Source organism: Acomys russatus, chromosome 5, assembly GCF_903995435.1.
Source record: "Acomys russatus chromosome 5, mAcoRus1.1, whole genome shotgun sequence".
NCBI lineage: Eukaryota > Metazoa > Chordata > Mammalia > Rodentia > Muridae > Acomys > Acomys russatus.
The window spans coordinates 40,609,386-40,631,951 of NC_067141.1; the positions used below are offsets into that span (position 1 = coordinate 40,609,386).

The 22,566-nt window shown below is 39.2% G+C and overlaps 1 protein-coding gene across 1 annotated transcript in view; it reads right to left on the minus strand.

Moving 5' to 3' along the window:
- LOC127189429 (aldehyde dehydrogenase, cytosolic 1) overlaps nt 1-21,815 on the minus strand; it is a 40,933-nt gene extending 19,118 nt beyond the window's left edge. Inside the window, exons 1-4 of the mRNA XM_051146241.1 lie at nt 21,664-21,815; nt 9,738-9,842; nt 3,478-3,618; nt 2,125-2,254 (exon numbers count right to left, since the gene is read on the minus strand). Coding sequence (XP_051002198.1) covers nt 2,125-2,254; nt 3,478-3,618; nt 9,738-9,842; nt 21,664-21,729 — 442 coding nt within the window. The 5' untranslated portion in view covers nt 21,730-21,815. The remainder of the gene's footprint in view (nt 1-2,124; nt 2,255-3,477; nt 3,619-9,737; nt 9,843-21,663) is intronic.
- Between the last annotated feature and the right edge of the window lie 751 nt (nt 21,816-22,566).

A 22,566-nucleotide genomic window follows, 5' to 3' on the forward strand; every position in this document is an offset into this window, starting at 1 on the left:
TAGGAAGAGCTGGTAACGCCTGTGCTAGAGGCTAGTCACCAGTTTCATTGGTTAATGTGGTGGAGCGTCTACCTAATTTACTTAGATTGTACAAGGCTTTGGGGATGCCTTCACAGAGTTCTTGCAATGATTGGTTTCAGCTGTGAACACAGCCATAGCAGACACTGACACAGGTGTTGATAGAGACCCTAGTGTTTGCGAATGTGAATACCAAGTAGAAAAGAGTTATTAGACCATTAAAGGTAGAGACAATACCAATGGATGAGTGGATAAGGGATACAACTGATATTAGTTCTCACAAGTACCACACTAATATTATAGGACAAGGTAAGGTCTCTGATATCAAAATGCCCAGGGTTTCAGTTGCAAAAATGTCGATCATTTTATAAAGAAAGTGTGACTAATCTACTAAAAGCCTCAGATCTCAAAATGCTCAGTGTGTTAACTGTTAGAAATTGGTACTTTCTGTCAAAGAGATGAACAGGCCTTTTCTGGGTGGATTTTTTTTTTAAGAACACCTAGGGTTTGCAGACATTATTGCAAGGGATACCATTAGACCAGGGAGTGCATGTCCAAGAGGAATATCTAAGACAGCATTTTGCCATCAGAAAATGAAATGGGGACCCTGGCAGCTTGAGGTCCTGCAGCAAACTGAATCGTTACAGATAAGAGCAGCCAAGAATCACCAGGTTAGAAAAAAAAAAAAAAAAAAAAAAAGCAGAACAAAAAACACAAACAAACAAACAAAAAAAAACCTTGACCACTGATTGGAAACTGTCTTTGTTTATACTTTCTCACTAAACACAGTACAATTAATGGCTTAAAATAGAAAGGGAGAAATGTAGTGAGAATTTTTGGTTTCTTTTAAAACTCAGAAACATCATGTGAACATATTTTTGTTTTAATCCCAGGTGTGGGATGTGCGGCTGCTTCAGATTGGCCATAGCAGCTAATGATTTGTGTCATATTCTGGCAGGGATGTGATTTTGACAGCTGTAGATAGCTTACATTTAGAATTCTGGGGACTCTTCAGAGGGTCTATGGATGCCAGAGCCCCACGAGAGGTGTGGCTGCTGTTTTCTGGATTGCTGGTTGTTGTTTGGAGATATCTTTATGACAAAGATCAAATTTGGCCCAAGGAACTTGATACTGCTAATCAGCTGAAAGTAGTCTAATGTTATCAATGCCTCCTTTCTCCATTAAGCTTCTCTCTCTTCTACCTAGTGTTGGCAGATTGGAAGGGGTAGGAGTGGTGTGGGTAGGAAAAAGAATTCAATGAAGTGGCCAAAGGTAGGGCTACAACTCTTCTCAGATATCCTGCTGTTTACCTGAACCATAAAGATCCTGCAGCTTTGGTTCTGCAGGACCGTGGCCTTCACACACTCCGTCAGCTCATAGGTGGGGTGGATTTGGGAGTGGGGGACAGCTCAAAGCTCAGGATCTGGACCCGAGTGATAGCTGAGTTGGTTATCCCAACAACTCTACTGCACCCTCACCAATGGAGCAAGCTCTCCTGCATTCCACGCACAGATTCTTCTTTTGTTGTTTTAGTTTGTTTTGGGTTTTGGTGTTTTTGTCCATTTTGGTTTTTGGAAACAGGGTTGCTTTGTGTAGCCTTGGTTGTCCTGGAATGCACTCTGTAGACCAGGCTGATCTCAAACTCACAGAAATCTGCCTGCCTGGGATTAAAGATGTGTGCCACCATGCAGAGATTCTTAACTCAACTGGTAATCATAGTTCATCTTGATTTGGAACAGTGTTCTCGAATTACACTAGGCTAAGTACACTGGAATTGATTGGGCACAAAAAAACATAAATACCATTATGGTAATTAATGGTAATAAATAATTCCAGAAGCCAGATTTGAAAAGGTTGGACCCTCAGACATATCACTCAAATTAGTAGTTGAATCTATGATTAGTGTCCACACTTTAATACTCTCTGCACTATCTACATGTTGACTCTTAGCAGAACTCCAGCCTCAGAATGTATTAGGCCAAAATAAAGAGGAAAGCAATTACCTAATGGCTTGACCCCTTTACCAGGGAGCATTTGGAGGTATTCAGTTCTAAAATAATGGCCTCTCCTCTACCACCATGCTAGGAGTTTCCCAAATGTACTTACCACATGGAATTGTTTTGCCATGGATCTTGTCAGCCCAGCCTGCAAAGTACCTTAATGTCTTTATGCTGGTGACTACATCAAACAGGTAGGCATGGGTGAAGATTTTCCCAGCATTCATTGACTCCATTGTCTGGGTAGGGGAGAATAATATCAAAGTCCAAACTTTCAGCAATAAAAATTATATCAACAATATACAGTGAATGTTTTTAGTATTTATGTACTAAAGAGCTTTGGAAATATAAGGACTCTTAAATCTAATGTTTTGTTAAAAGTGATTTAAGAAAGAATCCAATGACTTTTTTGTGGTCACATAACAAGATCCCATGGGAAAGATGGTAAGATTCTGATTGTCTGACCCTGGTACTCTTTCTGACATATTCTAAGAACCTTCTGGCTAAGCAATGCCTAAGAACTGGTCACATAATGAAAGACAGAAAGGGGGCAGATCCATACAAAGGGAACAAGGAGAAAAAGAGGGCAGGAAAACTATACAGTCAAGATATATTCCAAGAGAAAATAACCTACTTTCAATAAAATAGAAAAAAGATAATGAAGTTCCACCTTTCCCTATTTAGCAGTATCTTCTTTTCCTCCCCCTTTGTATGCAGACCAAAAAGGATATTTTGAAATTGCACATTTGACTGGTGATCAGTCACAAGGCAAGACGCACAGAATTGATATTGTCTGCTACCATAAGATTAAATCAAATGTGGCTTTGTAGGTCTGTTCTTCTCTCCCTATGGCTCTCATGCTGACAGATGAAGTTAACAATTTTTGTCTACATATAAGACAAGGGAAAAGAGCTAAGCTTTGGGAGATGCCTTTCTTCCAATAGAACATTTCAATTAGCATATGTTTATTACAGAGCTATGAATTCTATTTTTGCATATTTTGAACAATGTAGAACAATCCTTGAGGAATAAATGATTCTTAATAACTGCTGAATTGCTGATGTTTTTAATAAAATGAAGGTTTAAATTTTATTATCCCTTAAGATTCTAAAACTAATAAAATTTATTCTGAATTGTAACCTAGGGACCACTGTGTTTTCAATTGGCTTTACTAAAATTCAAAGCTCAAAAGACCAGAGAATGTCTGTACCCTCCATTCATGTTCTATACTGACTTATCTAACTATTAAATTAAAAATATGTAACACTTGAGAGCATGTAAGAGCTTTAATGAGTATAGTAAAAACAAAAACAAAAACAAAAAAAAACCTGAGTTCTGGACTCAGAGAAAAGGCAGGAGGATGTTTTTCTATGCATTAATTAAACCAAATTGCCAGTTGGAGCAGTGAGTGCTCTTGGAAACCCTCCTCTGTATCTTCTTGTTGCTGTTGGAGAATACTCACAGCCAGGAGCAGGTGATCTCTTTCCATTAAGTCGGCCAGCTTGTTCAGCAGGCGCCCCCTCTCTGAAGCATCCATGGTGCGCCATGGGGAGCCAATCTGGAAAGCCTGTTGTGCAGCCTTCACAGCTTTGTCGACATCTGCCTGGAAATCAGTGAATTCAATTCGTTATGTTCAAATTACTACACTGGCTAGCATAATATCACAACTTCATCAACTAGGACATAGTCCTCACAAACAGGAACTAGGTCTCCATTAGCCCAAAATCTAGAACATTCCACTCACTCTGTACCACAGTGTATTGGAATGGTTTCTCTTAAATGATATTTAGAAAAAACTCCATTGAGATGTAAAATGAATTAATTAATTTAAAAAATCTGGAAAAACAAAGAATAAACTCCATATCCTTATAAAATAGTTAAACTCCTAGAATAGGAATACTATCTTTTACCAGTTGTGACTTTATCTTATTGTAATAGAACATTGAGCGTTTATTTGAAATGATGATCTAGTTAATTTACATACATTAGATTATTTGATTCAGAAAATGCTATGAGACAAATCTATTCCTTATTTTATGGATGGAGAAATTGAAGAAATTGCCATCCTGGGTGACAACTACGTAACTTTATTAGCTTGTGTTGGAAGTTTCACATTCAGACAAAAGCACTCCTGTGTGGTAAGCACTTACTTCCCAACTGAGTGCAAAGTTATCCACTCTAGTCCCTAATTAAGTGGAGAAGATGGTTACTTTTATTAATAATATGTTGCTTATAACCTCACTAATTCAAGCATAATGGGATAAAGTCACACTCACAATGCTTAGCTTTCTTCCCTACCCCACCTCATCCCACAGCCGCCACCCCCCAACCCCAACTCACATACTTTTCTTTTTCAAGATAGAGTTTCTCTTTGTAGCCTTGGCTGTCCTGGACTCACTTTATAGACCAGGCTGGCCTCAAACTCACAGCGATCCGCCTGCCTCTGCCTCCCCAAGTGCTGGGATTATGGGCATGCACTACCATGCCTGGCTTTTACTCATGTACTTTTATTCCCAGTACATTTTTCCTTTAGTTTACTCCTTTAGATTTCCTAGGCCACTTCCCTTCCAAACTTTTCCATGGTCACTCCATTCCTCTGTAGATACCTATTCAGACAACTTCTAGTCTCTCTCACTATACTGCTGAAAGCATCATTGCTCCTTCCATTACTATTTCATGTGTGTTTTTTTTTTTTTTCTTCATCAAGTCAACTGCAAATAGCATGTATATAAGAACTATTTCACAAGTTTTTGTCTATGGCACTCACCAATTCATGGAGTCCTAAAAATCAATATGATCTACAGGTCAGTAAGTTTCATCTTTTTGAACTACACCTTAAGTATGTGAATACTGTGGTTTTTAAACCATACAGTTTAAACCAGTATGACACAGCTCAGTGGGAATCTTTCTGCTCAGTGTCTGTCATTGGCCTTTGCTTAATAAGAGCTCTCTTGTTTTGAGCCAGAACAGCTGAGTTGAGCCAGCCAGCCAGAGTTCAGAAAAAAAACTAAAAAGGGTGAGCTTATTCAGCAGTAAGTCTCAGAGGCTGAAAACACTCTGGGCCTAGGTGAGCAGATGGAGACTGGAAGCCAAAGCCTTCAAGGCCCTGACTTTCAGAAGATTAGATTGTAGGCAGGCTAGAAGCTTCCAGGCCTAGGCCTAGAGATAGATAGATAGAAATGCTCTAGGCTCATCCTGAGCAATGTACTTGTGAAGCTTGGATATAGTTCTCATCTCATCCCCTCATCTGAGGAAATAAAAACAACTTTTACACAAGCGCGCGCACACACGTACATACATACACACACACATACACATACAATTGCTTCTTGACAAAATAATACTTATGGCTAATTCAGAGTAAAGTACAGGCATGTCTGGATGTATTACTATGTCAAACAAAGCCAGGTTTTACTGAGGAATCATATGGACCTGGAAAGTTCTATGGACCACCTGGGAACTCTGTGTTCACTATTTGTTGATATGGAGTCTTCTCCTGTAAAGCAGGCTGGTCTTGAATTCATTGTAATATCAAACCTGCTCAGTAAATCATGATAATCCTCCTGCCACAGTCTCTAGAGTAATGCGATTACACCAGGAACTATCATGTATGACTCTGGAAATGGTTTATGAGCATGAACAAAATAGTTCCTCACTGACTTTCTGACATTGTGTCCTATTATATAGCCAAAGGTAACAGCTATATGCCTCAGCTTTTCCCTCATGCCATGGAATGAGACACTGGCTTTCCCTGAATGGGATCCAATGGATGTTTCATTTCACTGAAGCTCAGGGAGTTGCCTTATGGCTATGCTGTGAAATAGTCTCTTCTCTGGCATTATATCTCTTGCAAGAGTACAGAGTTGGAAAATTATTTGTACAAGGTGAATATCTTGTTTAAAATAATAAGAGAGATTTTCCAATAAATGTGTCACTCAATGAGATAAAAAAAAAAAAGAACTCTCTTAGCCTCTTGGTCTCTCCAAGAGGTAGAGAGAAAAATGGCTTTAAGAAAAGTAGTTAAACATGTAAAGAAACAAAAACCAAGCCAAACTAAACCAAGCAACCAACCAATCAATCAAACAAACAAACAAAAAACCCTGTCTATAGAAATCTGTAATTAATTTGTTCTTGTAGTTTTGTTATTTGGGCTGTGGCTCTTCTTTTCTTAAACCAGATGTTCAAACTTGCTGAACAAGAAATAGACTAAAGATAGTAAATTTTTAATAAAAAATTGGGTTCTTATTTCTCCCTTTCAGTTTTGAGGAATCCAAATATCCATCTACTTCTTGGCATTCTATCAGTTGGCTAACTATAGGACAGTGAAAGAGGAAAATACAACTCAGCACCACACTGTCAAATTATAAACATGGATCTCCCTTAGTATGTCAGAAGACCAGTTCTCCAAATCATTGAAAAATAAACTAAAAGCATGAATGTCAAATTTACGTACTGATTACATATAACCTACAGACATCTTTCAATAACTGTACTTCTGATACTGAACGCAAATGTTACAAAAGTAGTCGATGAACTGTACTCTTTGAGAATAGTGGTCAATACTGTTTGTGCACACAGCTGTGGTAGGCCTCTTTGCATCTTCTATGTCACCAGCTACACATGTCAGATTCCAGGGTTGAATTCACCAAGGTAGAATCAATCTGTGGGTGTAGATAGGCCAATCTATTCTAAACTGAAATTTGTTTGCTAAAACTTATTTGTGTCCTTGTTTTGTATCTTTAAGCTCACAGAAAGCTGTCTCTGTCTCACATTTTCTATGTGGCAGAAATACCAAATACTCACAGAATGGAGTTCATGGTGGTCCCAGAAGACAACCCACCATGAAAATGACTACAGCATGCTAGTCCATCCCAGCTCACCCTGCCATCTTCTCTACCCTCTGCTACACAGGCCCTTACTGTTGTACATTGTCAACAGCCTCTCATTCATTCTCCTCACTTCCCACTATCTCTATAAGTCTGCCAGGTTAATCTTTATGTCATTTATCTTATCATGTTCCCTTGTGTGTTTGCAACTGCTCGCTTCATGCACAAAGCTAAGGGCAAATATCTCTGTTTGGTTTTCATTTTCTGGCCCGACTTTACTGGCGCAAACTTCCTGGTCACATGTCTCCTGCTGTAGCTCAGCCATCCTTTTGCACCTTTGCTCCTGAAATTCTCCTTGAATAGAGACTTTCAACCAGCATGTCCCTTTACTTTCAAAATCTTACGCACATTTCAAACCCTGGCTCAATGTAACAGTCTACCTCAATAGTCACCAGACACCCACCTCAGTGTCAGATGAAAATCAAGAGCGATTTAAGCTCCTAGAAGAAAGACACATTCTTTACTGCCACAAGTTGCTATTATACTTAAGGATCATAGAGTCTGTTTTAACTGATAAGGAAGTAGACTTTATGCTAATGAAACACAGCAGATTTAGGACCAAAAATTTATGCTATATTTACCTCCACATTTGATTATGTTGGCAAATGTTCAATAATGCTGCTTTGTTAAATTGTCATTGCTCTTGAGTGGCTCCATATCATATAAAGCAGTGGGTTTTCAGCCTGTGAATTATCCGGAGAGTCTCCATTTTATTAGAGGAAGATGTATGACTCAGCCCCTAGGTGGACCCAGAAACTCTACCACCCACCACACACCGCCTCTCCAGCACAGGCTGATAAATGATTTACTCCAGGGACTAGAACGTGAGCCATCCTGTAAGGATACTGGGGAGAACTGCAACTGTGTGGGCAAGTGGAAACAATCAAATTGGGGAAAGCATGGCCAAGCACTTACCAGACACCCAGGAAAGGGTCCAACTCCCTTCCCTGGGCCATAAAGTGATGGGCACCTAAGACTGAAATGGCATGGCCTTTGAACAGGCTATTGTCTGAGACATGATATATGTGCCAAGGACCAAGAGCTACTTGACTCAGCTGAGTCCCTGTTGTTGAAGCTGGACTGCCAGCTCTTACATATGTTCACCTGTCTGAACTGCGACTTCCCGCTCTACACCCGATTTGTCTTTCATCTTGCAACTGAGCTTTGCAACTTTTCTCTCACATCTAACCCCGAACAATTTGCTTGGAGGAATCGCTTGTCCAGCCAACCAGACTGGTGCTGTGGCATGACTTGCAACTTGGCTGGCTATGTTTTGTCTCTTTGATCTCTTCTACTGGAGGGCCAGTTGTCACTAAGCACAGAGCAGATCAGTTGCATTGGCAGGGATGCTGGGATGGCCATCAGCTTTCCCTTCTGCACCTTAGGAGGAAGGTAAACCTCCATGACTGCCCCAGCCAAGTCCCCAGCCTGCCCTCACAAGCTGTCTACAGAACCCAGGCAGAGATTTCTGTTTTCCTGATGACTCCAATCCCATTCTCAAAGCAAGATGTGTCCTAAGAGCTAAGTATTTGAGGTTTCAATGTTTTTTCTTTTTTTTCCTTTTTAAATATTTATTTATTATACCGTATTCTGCCCACATGTGTGCACGAATGTCAGAATTTGGCATCATGTCTCACTACAGATGGTTGTGAGCTACCACATGGTTGCTGGAAGATGAACTCAGGACCTTTGGAAAAACAGGCAGTGCTCTTAAGCTCTGAGCCATCTCTCCAGCCCCAAGGCTTCAATGTTAGGGCATCAAGAATCTGACTTTTTGTTAACTGGAACCTACAGATTCATTCAGTCTTTTGAAGGTCATTTTTTTTCCCCCGAGACAGGGTTTCTCTTGTAGGCCTACATTTCCTGGACTTGCTTTGTAGACCAGGCTGCCTTTGATTCTAGAGTGCTGGGATTAAAGGCATATGCTACCACACCCAGCTGGAGCATCATTCTGCTCTACACAGAGAAAGCCTGAGCAGCTGACAGGCTTTGTCTATGCACCCTATGAATATTATTATTTCAAATCTCCATGACTCATATTGAATACTAATGTTAATTCTTTTTTATTTTATTTTATTTTTTACATATACATTTATGCTATTATGCATACAGCAAGAAGAATCATGAAACAATCAGGAATTATATATGTGTGTGTGTGTGTGTGTGTGTGTGTGTGTGTGTGTGTGTGTGTGTGTGTGTATGTTACATTCTTAGTGTTTTGGCTATTTGTATTTGGCAACCTTGAAGGAAACACCTTTCCTATCTTGGTGAGTCTAAAATTCTGAATGTAAATCAGTATCTATCATATCTCATCTCTATCACCTTAAAACATCTATCTAGACCTAAAAACATCTTAACCCCTAAACAACTAAGCTTCATTGTAAAACCAAACTATCTGTTAATTCTTAAAGAAAATTCTATAGTAGTTCATGCTTCATTACGTGCTGTAGCCTCAGACCATCCAAGTTTTGGATGCCACCTCCCTATTCTTACTTCCCAGGTCACATTAGAAATGTTGACATCAGATCTATAGCCTCAGATTTTTATTAAGTTTCTTTTTCTCTTGAGATTAGTTTCTTTAAAGTTTTTTATGTATTATGGATATTTATCCTCTGCTAGATGTAAATAGGGCAAATTTTCTTTTGACAGGGACAACAGATTATTTACACAACTGCTTGAGCAATCACATTTTCATGTATTTCATTGGACTTGTGCTGGGCTTTGAGCTCATAATGGTGAGAAACACAGAGTCCTGGTGGAGAATGGACCTGTGTGTGTGTGTGTGTGTGTGTGTGTGTGTGTGTGTGTGTGTGCGTGTGTGTGTTGGGAAACTTACCTTGTCCCCTTCTTCCACGTGGCAGATGACCTCCTCAGTTGCAGGGTTCAGGACAGGAAATTTTTTGCCACTCACAGAGTCATGCCATTCATTGTTTATGAAGATCTGTGAAGAAGCAGCAAAGACACAAAGAAGCACTTAAATATGTAGTGGGTTTGAGAGTTTTATAAACTGAAGTTGAGGTATTAAATGTTGCCTAAATATATCTTTTTCCTTCTCTCAAAAATGTTCAGTTTTGTGTCATTTAACATCAAAAGAAACACAGAAGTTAGACAATTGTGGATTCAGTTGTGTCATTAGGACATAATACCTATAGGAGGCCCCTTCGATCATTGGAATGATTCCAAATCTGCACCCTGAACTTGAGTTTCATTAAGAAGTATTTTTATATGCATTTGACTCCACTCCATCTGTATAAAGGAGATCTTAGCCCTGTAATATGGCCACTGTGAGAAAATTAAAAGAAACACAGCAGTTTTTTCCCTGTGTGCACAAAAATGTTATTAGCCAATGAAACATTTTTGCTCATGAAAAGTATTATCAGTTGATGAGTTAAATGCTTTAAAGATATGTGTGTTTTTATGTATTCCTATGTGTGTGCCTGTGTGAGTTTCTATGTACCACAGGCATTGCAGGTGCCCATGGAGGCCTGAGGGCCTTGCCTGCCCTGGAGCTGGAGTCACAGACAGATCCTAGTAATCTATTATTCATGGTGTATGAAATGAGATAGGAAAAGTAAGTTACCAAATCCTAAAAGGGAAAATTCTTCATGCCTAAATTTCTTGGGGGAAAAAAAAAACTCAGGATTTCTCTCTCACAAAATCTTTGGTAGACAAAACATGACTGTGCAAGACAGACTGAAAGAAAATTAGAAGAAGATGGGAAGAAAATGACGTGGTAGAAAACTAATTTGGAAAAATCAGATAAGAACACTCTGGAAGTTGCAAACTATTAGGAAAAACACATAGAACTAAGATAGCTAATGTTAGTTTCTCCATGAGGCCCTGCCTCAAATGCTTCTTCCCAATTAAATGCTCTCGCTATGTACACCTCCCTAGGAAATAAGACTCCTTATAATTCTATCTAATTGTAAGAAAGCAGAGGCAGGTAGAGGTGACCAAGTGACCAGAGGCCCTGTAAGTTTCAAAGGGCCTCATCATGCCAAAGCTCAGTAGCAGGGATGACGGCGACCTGGAATGTTTGATGACGACTCCTAAGTGGGTAATGAAAACAGGGTGCACTTGTATTTATAGAGACTTCAAACACAAAAGCTTTTGTATTTTCTTGAAAACAAATCTTAAATTCTAGGCTCGTTTTCATCTATCCCATCAAAGAAGAACTGAGCTAGAAAATGAGCCCTAAAAAGATGATGCATTGATGGCTTGTTTTGCTTGGAGACAAAACACTCTTAAGGTTTTGTCTTAAGGTCATACAATTCTCTAACTATAGTTGTTTTTCATTTTCATTATTAATTTGCTTGCTTTTTCCTTTCCCAGTGCATTGAAAACTGTAGGAGTATAAAAATAAAAAAAGCTTCTGGTCAAGAGAACACACTCTCTGGCTTGGGTGGAGACTTAACATTACAGTTGCACTGCTTTAATTTCTTTGGACAAGGAATCAAGTCTAGGAAGCTGGGCTTACCTTCAGCCAAATTAAAGAGGAATTATCCTTCAATGAGATGCTGTACTTTTCCTTCCCCAAAACCTCACTACTAATGCACAAGTTTATACCATGTTTGTAGGGTGATAAGTCTGTTCACTTTTCTGAATTATTCAGAAAAGAATAACTTTCCCCTTTCTTCTTTCTATCTCTTTTTATAAGCATGCTTTTCTTAGCAGTTTGGCCCTTTCCCCCAACATTTTAGACTTCATATTTCCTTCCATAAAAACTTCCCTGTCCTCTGTGTGACTCTTTGTTGGCCACATGTTCTACTTCCATGCCAGCTTGGATGGCATGGATGTTCCCCTACTTCTCCACTCTCTTCTTCTGGGCAGCTGCTGAACTTCCAGTGCTGGCCTGCCCTGGGGCCTTCCTTCAAAGCTCCAATCAATTCTATTTGGTTCAATTCTTAAAGTATTCCATTAACGAGACTGAGAACCCCAAGTGATGACCCTGAATAGCTATAGCATCAACCCTAGTATGCTTCTCGCTATAACAAAGAAGAAAAGTAAGACAGTAGGAAAAAGAATACAGAAATTAAACACTGGTCAGACAAAGCAACTTCACAATATTTCAAACCCCAGCCTTTTGTGCTTTCAACCAGGAGCTGGTTAACAGTGAAAATCTATATAATTCTCCAGTGAGACACAATGAAATGAACATGCACAGGCATACAGAGAGCACCTGCTGAGATTTAATTGCTTACATGACTGGTGTCCTTCAAAGTGTAAAAATGATATAATCAGCACATCAAATGATGTAATGCTTACTGTGTAGACCACATTTATATAGATACACAGAAAATCAAAATTCACTGAATGGTGTTGCTTTTTATTAACTAAAGAAGTTCTTGAACACCAAACAAATTCATTGTTGGCTCTTAAACATTTAGGTCCATCCTCCTCCCTCATATGTCCTTTTGCAATGTCTTTATAGTAAAGAGGTTTCAATCTGGAAACATCTGCCTGTTAAGGGATTACTGGACCTGTGCTTGTACATGGGACTTAAAGGAAAAGCTCATTTTTCTAGTACTTTTACCTTGTTCTTAATTAATAAGTGCTAAATGAAACAATTTTAAGGAAAGATAGTTCACTTAAAAACTTCCTTGAGATACACACACACACACACACACACACACACACACAGTCTTAGAAAAATTCATAAATGACAAATTAAGTAAAGGGAGAGGGGCATTCTAACACCAAAAGACCTTTCTAGTGGGAACCATGCAAACCAAATGCAACAATATAAGCAGTGTCCTTGTTGAAACAATTTGAATGTATAGATTTTGGCATGAATTTCTTCCAAATTAGAAAGACAGAGGGAAAGGGGCTGCATCTGTTTTGTGCACAAACCTTTGACAACTGTGAGCTGTTGGAGAGAGTGGACAAACCACAGTTGGCATATTCTCCGTTGTCAATATCTAAATTGAAAAGCATCCTCTCTCCAGTAAAACCTGTTGAAATCATGCCTATGGGCACTTCCATCTGCTTGTTGGCCAAGGCCAAGGGTCACTCATCTCTACAGACTTTGTCCTAAGGAGAGAGCTCATAAGCCAGGCAGCTTCCTTACTTCAGGTGCTGAGGAAAATTCAAAAAGCTGCAATGACTCAAAGCCACTTACGTTTGTTCAAAATGAAAATTCATGAGAGATAGACTCGTAATTCCATCTCCCCTTTCGAAAATTGTAATTTCACTTAGAAATAGATGGTACAGCCCACACTAAGTTAACCACATTTTGTTATGCTGTTGTGAGACCAGCTAGCTCCTGCCTGGGTCCTCACTTCCTTCGTGCTGTGAGGTCTTAGTGGCGCTGCTGCCATAGGTGACTTGTGGCGCATGATCTCTTTTGGCGAAGAAGCCATTACGATACGTGTATGTCATCTTTACATTAGAATCATGCCTCTAAACTGTACACTGCGCCTTCATAGTAAAGGCAGTAGATGCTTCAGAAGTGAGTCAAACTAGAATTATGTAAGTTTATGTGCTAGGCTTCAGATAACTGCAGGAACAGGCTGTGGATAATCCTGTGAGCACCATGGCTCTGCATTATTCATGGTTTACCTTTAGTACTAAAGAAAGCTGTGATTCCAGCATTTGTTTGGTTTAGTTTTATATAACCAAATCCTGAATGGCCACTTGAAATGTTTTTATTGAGTTGTTTTCTTTGCCAATTTCATACAAGTACAAAGTGTACCGTGATTAGTTCAACTCCTCCCTTCGCTAATCTCTCTCCATTTCCACTGATCCTCCCGAGCTCTCTGTATACCCTTTCTCACATACATGGCTTTTACTTTATTAGTTTATTCATTTGAAATATGAATTTAGTAAGGTTCGTCTGTGTGTCCATGGGTTTGAAGCTATCCATTAAGAGCCCAGTGGGATCACCATTGGATATACAAGTGAAAATGATGACTCACTCTACCTTCCCCAGAATCCATAGTAGTCAGTAGTTCACCAGGGAGGCAGAGGGACCAGTACACCCCTCCCTGATCCATGACTGACTACACATAGGCCAGTCTTATGTTGTCACATTGTAGGAAGCCACAGCTGATGTTGGATCATAACTTGCATCTACTATGCCATACAAAAATGATCATAGTTTTCATCAGAGAGACATTTTGTAAAATTAGGACCAAGTGTGAAACATATTGTGAAAGATAGTGTGAGAAAAATGAAGTGTGTTAGGTGTAGCACTGATCTTAAAGGCTCATACTTTAAAAATCATGGGGTCTAATCATTGTCCATTAGTAACCTGAAGACTCAAAGAGCCAAAGCAGCAAGTTCATCAATAAACTTAATGACAAGACTTGTGTGTGTGTGTGTGAGAGAGAGAGGTGGCATGGGACAAAGAAGACAAAAGATGAGCAAAGCATGTGCCAGTCTTAAGATCCTTACAGCACAGCAAAGGGTTCCACTAGGATCAAGTTGAAATGCAGTCAGAATCTAATGGCTTCCAATGTCCAGAGAGAAGTTTGAGCTACCAGAGTCTATACCAAAGAGGATATTTTAGGAAATAATTAAAATATCCAATACTGACATGAACTGGAGGAATCTTGTTGGAGAATTCCCCCAGGGGCTCTTCTGAAGGCCAGCACTGAGGTCGCAAGGCCAGAGGACAGTATCAGCTACAAAGCAGGGCTCAGGAGTCTGACAGTAAGAAACTGCACGCGCTCTCCACTAGACAGGATTCAAACAGAACTCAACATAGACTACACGGCACCTTTCCCTTCCTTTAGTCATAGTGAATTTATTGGTATTAACTACCATAATCCCTCCCTCCCCCCCCCTCTCTTTCTCTGCCCCCTAAGTTTTCTTAGATGTGCATTTTTATTGCCTTCTAGCTACTTTTAAGAACAAATATATCTGAACAGCCTCCTTCCTATAATTATATTAAATGGATATATGGAGATATTTGGTTCAGTGAAGTTTATTACAGTAATTACTAAGCTCAGTTGAGGTCTACTGAATGTCCTCTCATGGAGAGAGCAATAGTTTGCATTTGATGCTTGCTGTTGTCAAATTTGGGGGACAGAGATGGCACTATAAAATAAAATATTATTGTCACATTTAACCATTAATTGTATTCTAATTATGAATATACTTGGGATGCTTTAAAGTATTGTGGTCAATAGATATTAACCCTAAGCTACAGAAACCACTGGAATTTAAAGGTGTCATTTGTAATCTTGAAATACAAGTATTATTTTAATCTGATGAAACGATCAATAAAAATTTTCAGGCAATTAAAACTTGATTTCTGTCTTTTGTAATTTGCACATATCAAATTAAAGATAATGTACATACCACTTTCCTGTTTCCCAGGATACTTGTGTTCCGATTTATAATTAGGAAAAAAAAAAGGTGCCGGTTCAGTGTAAAAGTTATTAAGTCTTCGTGTATTTTATGAAAACATTTCTAAATAAAAGCTTTCTATATTCTGGTTTCTTCATATCATATAAATCTTTCTCCTTTTCCTAAATAAGAGATTTCTTCAAAATATTTCTAGTTTAGATCAAAATAGGTTTTATTAATAGACATAGTAAATAACTTCTCTTCTTATCTGTTGATAAAAAAATTGGCAGCCTACTGGCTCTCAACTCCCTCCAACAAAGTGCATAAATTCAAATTATCTCTTAATAGTGGCAACTCAGCTATCAGCTCAAGGTCATTATAGTGAATGTCAAAATTTTCTTAGTTGCTGAGAATGTGTAAAATTACATTTCAAATAAAAGCATTTAAAGATATTCTAAGGGAGAGAAATGCTAGTCAGTCCTTACTCCACTTGCCTGTGTGCATTGCCAACTCTGAAAACCAGGGACACAGCTTGGAGAGTGATGGGTGGTGATGTCAAAATGTATGGAATGACAGATGTTATAATGTGTATATTTTCTCAGCATTAGCAATCTGAAAACATACCAAGATTATGGGAAATGGTTGAAAGAAAAAGATGAAAGACAGGGTAGAGTAAACACATGGGATGGAACATGTCAAGTGGTGTTTTAAACATTAAAAATAATCAATACTAGATTTCTCAAACTACTTTAACCTAAGCCATGAGGCAGCAAAGCAAAATGTTGTGATTAAAATTTGAAGAGACACAAATCAGGAAACAATACATGATAGGAAACTATCTACAGCTGAAGGTGTGGAAACAATGTGAGAATGACCAAAATAAATTGGAAGAAATGCAGAATTCCTTATATTTCTGCTTTACATTCCTTCCTGACTAGTAATGTAACTACAGAGTCATTTGCCTTTGTTTTGAATCCCATTCAGACCTGGAGAAAAGAAAGATGCTGCTGCAATTATGTTGAGGGACATCGTCACTAAGTCCAATAGATGACAAAATTACATCTGCGCATCTCATATGTCCTGAATCAGAATAAATCTGTAGAAGTATTAAAAAAAAACTTCTGTCTCTATTTCCCCTTTAATAGTATTAGATCCTCTTCCTTCTAAAGAAAAATCACTATAGAACAGAGGCATTAAATCAGGTTGGATTGCTCTTCAAATTTCCCACATAGCCCTCTCATTCTGGAAAATGATAAGTGAAAAATTCAATGATATTGTTTAGGCTTGAAAAGCCAAGCGAGCATACAGTCTTTAAGAAATTGAGACAATAACTTTCAGAGCATATGTACAATCTATTTTAGGACTTGTATTGATGAGACTTTCTTCAATGAAATTGGAACACCACTGTCATTAGTAGTCAGGAAGACTAGGATGTCATATAGAAACATGTCATTTGAAAGAGTACAATGAATAAGTTTTATATTTTAGCTTTGTGTCTTAAGGGCTGGGTAACCTTAAATAAGCTAGCATGTTCTCTGAGCTTAGCTTCTCAAGCTTGGAAATAGGAAAACATTAGTATTTTCTCATTCTTTCCTACTAGCTATTTATTAATCTCAAATGAGGTAAACAGTTGAAATTAGTTTCGTACTGTATTAAGTAAAAATGGTATAGATTTTACTAACATTGAAAACTGATCACTCTATGGTTTCTATGATTCTTCTTGAAAGGTATAGTTCAAGAAAGTGCAAAATAATAAGTGTAAGACACTGTGTGCTTTCCTCAAACCATTGACTTAATTCTTATAGTCACTTTCCCAGGAAGCATCTTTATTAAATGCTAATTCATAGATAGAAAAACTTAAACCCAAGAAGAAAGGACGCTTGGCCAAGATTAGGCTATGAAATAAGTGTAACGTCTGGAAATTGAATCCAGGTCTGTGTAATTAAACAACTATACCCCCACAGAGATTCTGCTATTTGTTTAGCTGCTTCCAAGCCCTGAGAAAATAAAGTATAGTTTTAGTTAGAAGTCAGAAAAGATTTATCCAAATAAAGGCAGCCATAGCACAGTCAGCTTTATCTCGAAGGTAGTTCTGCCCTCATTTACGCAACTTTAGGATTCCCTCAAGACTCCATCAGCCAGTGTTGTCCATTCTCAGATCCCACATTCCTTCTTCTTCCACTTTATTCCTTTCATATAGCCTTTCAGCTTTCTGATTTCTTCCTTTAAGCATATTCAACAATTTTCTATTTAATGTATTCTAATATAATTTCTTGAGACAATAATCATATCAACATTCTAATATCTGACTTATTATGGAACAATTACACAATAAATTTATTAAACAAAGGAAAAGGGGAAATTGAAGAAAGGACGAGAAAATTGGAAAAATTAAGTTAAGAGGGGAGGAGTTACTGGAAATCTTACGTAGCCTGAGTTTGTGAATTGTAAGAGTTTTAAAGGAGTTTTTAAAAGAGTTTGGGTACTCAGTACTCCAACCTGTGTACAGAAAGTCAGTTGTGCATAATTCTTTGGGTGTAGGTATACACAAAGAGAGAGAGAGAGAGAGAGAGAGAGAGAGAGAGAGAGAGAGAGAGAGAGAATCAAAGACAGAGAGACAAAGAGACAGAAGTTAATGGAAAGAGACATTTAAGAAGAAAGTCACCTGCTGTAACTAAACTTTAATCCATAGGCTTTGAAGTTATGCAGTTCACATGGAAAGTGTGTGCCTGTCTCCCACCTTCCTCCTCACGCTGTCTCCCAAGCCAGACCTTTCTTTTCAGTCTAGTCAACAAACTACTTCTGCCTGCCCTCTCTCTTCTCTCTTTTCTCTCAAAACTGGTGGCCAACATATTCCTATGGCCTGAGAGAAGCATCCACAAAAGTTTAGTCACCATCCTCCAGGACTCAGGAATGGGCAGGTAAAAGTCAACGTAAAAATTGCACAGCATGTAAATTCTATGTCCTTCAGGCATAGTAGGGGGCATAGTAGGACAGGGGACAGGCAGCCAGCATTCAAGATCGAGACTTGTCACTTAAAAGCTGGGTTTGTATTACCCAGGCCTTTCGTTTCTTCGTCTATATAAAAAAAAAAAAAAAAATCAGAGCTTCCGATAGGGCTGCTGTGAGAAAATGAATGAAATTATTGTAAAACACTTGGGTTGTAATTTGTTTTCTGTGCATATGACATGCCACTAGATGAAAACACCTTCCAAGCAAGAAAGAACTATAAGTTAAGGAGTTAAATTCAACAATTACGCCAAGTATTAATGAAATTTGAACCCTATATGAAAACATTTGTCTTTTTTGAATTTCCTATTTATTTGTTTTTAAAGGAAGATGTGCAAAATGAGAAAGAAAAATTGGAGTGAGAAAAATCCCATGAAAGAGAAAAAATTGTCAAGCCCTGAACGACCTAACTTTACTCCAGTGCTTGGGTGGAGCAGCACTGTTCAGACAGACTAATGTAAAAAATGGGAGAAAACGGGAGGAGAGTGACCCTGTGGGGACTGATCTGGGAAATGATTTAAAAAAAAAAGCAATCCCCCTAGCTTTGGGGTTACTAATGTTAGTCGCTCCCCATGATCCAGGGTCTGCCTCAAGTGCTTCTTCCCCATTAAAGGTGGAGCTGGTTTACACCTCCTGAGGAACATGGACTCCTCTTTATCCTATAGCAGTTGTAAGAAAGCAGAGGTCGGTCGGGGTAATCAAGTTGACAAGGGGGTCCAGTAACTCTCAAAGGAGTTCTTCCTGCAAAAGCTCAGTAGCAGGGATGGAGGTCACATGTGCACATGTGGCATTTCCTCAGAACTCCTAAGCAGGTAATGAAGACAGGGATGTGATGGGAGCTTCTGTATTGCCTTCCAAGATAGTTCATTCCATCTACCGCCTCAAAGAGGAACTGAATGAGAGATGACATCCCCAAAAATATGCATGCATGAGCTACTTGGGTGGGAGAGAAGCACCCTGGCGGTTAAGATGAGGCAGCTGTTTCACGATAGTTAATGTTCTTTTCATTGCTTTTGTTATTAACTGCTTGTTGTTTTCTAGCCTTGAGCATGAAACACCAACTTGCTTTAGGCAATAATGAAAGAACAACAGAAAGCAGTAGAGAAAAATAATACTGAAATTGAGACACTGGTCAGGAAAGGTCATTTGACAAATACTTCCAAGCCCTGACTTCTTGTTGTTTGCCACCAGGAGCTGAGTTAACAGCCATTGCTTTTAATCCATCTAGGGAGTGCAAACCCAATACAGTTCTTCAGTGGGACATGGTAAAAGGAACATGCACAGGCATACAGAGAGCTCCCATTGAGATTTAATTGCATACATAACTGGTGTCCTCCCAAGTGTGAAAGGGCTGTAACCAGCACTTCAAACGGCATAATGCATACTGAGCAGGGCAGACATATATAGAAGATACACGGAAAATCAAAATTCACTGAGTGGCGTTGGTTATTATTTACTAGAGAAGTATTTGACCACCGAGCAATTGCATTCTTGGCTCTTAAACACTTCGGTCCATCATCCTCCCTAGGGTGTCCTTATGCAATGCCTTTGCAGTGAAGAGGTTTCATTCTGGAAACGTCTGTCGGTGTTAAAGGATTACTGGTCCCGTGCTTGTACATGAGACTTTAAGTAATAGCTCATTTTTTTCCCCTAGTACTTTCATTTGCATGCTTCTTTAATAAGTACTCAATTAAACTTAACTCAGTGGGAAAATAGTTAACTTAAAAAACACCTTTGAGATTCACATACACACAAATACAAGAGCTCAGCAAAGTTCATAAAAACATAAATGGAGTAAAGAACCATGGGGCATCCCAACTCCTCAAATCCAGCCCAGCTGGGATCCTATGAACTAAACTTTTCTTGGTGGTTAAAATGTAGTGAAGACATGTAGAGTCTTCCAGTCTGCAGGAAACACTGGACGTGCAAATTTTGACTGGAATTTCTTCCAAATGAGAAAAAGTAAGGGGGGGTGGAGTTTGACATTTGTGGCTTGCACATACTTTTGTTATCTGTGAGCTGCAGGAGGGAGTTTTTGGACTCACCACAGTTTTCATCTACCAATTAAAAAGTGAAACGAAAAAAAGAAAGAAAAAGAAAAAAGAAAAACCTGAGCAGTTTTTTTTTTCTTTTCAAAATTTGTGACATTAGGCTTTGTGTAGTTCTAACTGCTCCTGAAGCTCCAAGGCTCGCTCCTCTCTGCAGACCTTGTCCTAAGGACAGAGCCCGTAAGCTGGGCAGCTCCTTCACTCCAGGTGCTTTGGAAAGTGCAAAAGGCTGCAATGTTTCAAAGCCACTCATGTTTATGCATAAGGAAATAAACACATAAGGTGAGCACTTGGCCCCTAATCATCTAGTTTAATACTCTTGGTTTTCATTAACTAATTCAGAAATCAATATGGTTTTCCCCAGAGTTGAAAAGTTCAACTGCTACCTTATTCTCTGTATCATACCACACAGCTAATTTAAGTGACTTTTCTAAAATGTGTGTGTGTGTGGAGAGAGAGAGAGAGAGAGAGAGAGAGAGATTTCTTCATTTTCAAACCCTAAGGTCAGTGACAAAAGTAGCCATGAAACTATGTGGCAGAAAAAAATTCAGAGAGTATTTCAGGACAGCTCCAGTCTGATCATTTCCTATCTCTCCCTGGCTGAAGATTTTTAAGTATTGTGTTCCTCAATCAGCTAACAATCACATATGTTCGCCAACAACAACAAGAACAGACTTTCCTGGAGAAATAAGCACTGTTTCTATCTTAAAATAAACAAGTCACTCATGTGCATTTGGAGGTTCTGGCAACAGTTTCCTAGTGATGCTCAGAGTGAGGACCTCCAACCTTAACACTGGGTATTCAAACATATGGTCACGGTACACTGTTTCAGAGTGCTATTTTTCCTTTAGAAAGAAAGAAGAAATGAAGGAAGGGAATGGTGATGGAAGAAAGAAAGGAACAAAGAAAGGGAAGGAGGGAGGGAAGAGGGGAAGAAGGTAGAAAGAAAGAAAAAAGAGAGAAGGAAAGAAAGGAGGAAGGAAAGAAAGAAGGTAGAAAGAAAGAAAAAGGAGAAAGAAAGGAGGAAGGAAGAAAGAAAGAAAGAAAGAAAGAAAGAAAGAAAGAAAGAAAGAAGCAACAAGACATTCCCACATGTCTGTCTCCTTCCAGTAAGTTCCTGTTTGCCTGCCTTACCCTGTGTGCCCACTGCAGAGTTATTGGAACTGCTCACTAAGGTTCACTGTACTCTGGCACAAGGACCTGTTATACAGAAGAAAAGCCCCTTTCCCTTGGACATATGTCAAGAGATAAACTTAAGAGAAAGTGTCTGGTATGGTTTAGAATTCATCCCCGAATCAGGCCACTAACTTTGCAAGCTTTTTTGTTTTCCTGTTTGGAAAGAGCTCTTACAGAGGCTCCAATGGACCTGTGCTTTAACCAGGCCCCCAGGGAAAGCCCTGCTTAGGAATGACTTACCTTTGTATGTTGAATCTTTAAGTTGGCCAGAGGCGCAGGGACTTGAGGCTGTGCAGGGGAGGACATGGCTGGTTGGGCTCCTGGAACACAGGTGGCAACTGGCTCAGCAATTGGGTTCTGATAGAGCACTTGCTCCTTTTTATCTGCATGCACTCAGGGTCATTTGCATATTGGGATATGATTGGATGGGCAGACTCAGGGCAGGGCAGAAAGGGCACTACCCCCTTGGAACACCTAGAGCTGGGAGCCTTTGCCTTTAAATGTGAATCCTTAAAGACTCTGCACCCCAGCCCTGAAGTTCCATCTGGAGACTGCTCACTATTTACAGATGAATTAATTTACTGAGCCAAACCTGTGCTGAGGGTGTGTGTGCAGCTGCTCCAGACACTCAAAGCCAGTTATAATTTTCTGGGCTTTTCAAAATTTTTTATATTAACATGTAACTTTTCCTTTTCTGATAGACTGGGAAACAGGGAATTTGTGAAATGAAAAAGGGAAAGGCTCTTGTCCTCAATAGGCGCTATGGTTAGAGGACCATGAATCTTCAGGTCAAAACTGCCAGGATGCTGATGGGGATAAAGGCCCTCTCTGTCTTGGGTCACTTTTTAAAATTCAGCCAATCAGATCTCTTTCCAGTCTGGGTAAGCAGACTTAGTGTCAAAATGAATTCTCAAATTGTCTTTGTCTTTTCAGTTGAAGCAGAAACTTATGCCAGGACTTTTCTGTCAGAGTTCACTGTCACTCACAGGCCCACAAAGAGCATTATGCCAAGGTCATCTGCGGAAATTCTTATGAAGTGAGAGTGATGTCAGATTTTGGGGAGGTTCTGCACTTTCGAATCATTCCTCTGAGGCAACAGTTCTCAACTTGGGGCCTGTGACCTCCTTGCAGGTTGCATACCAG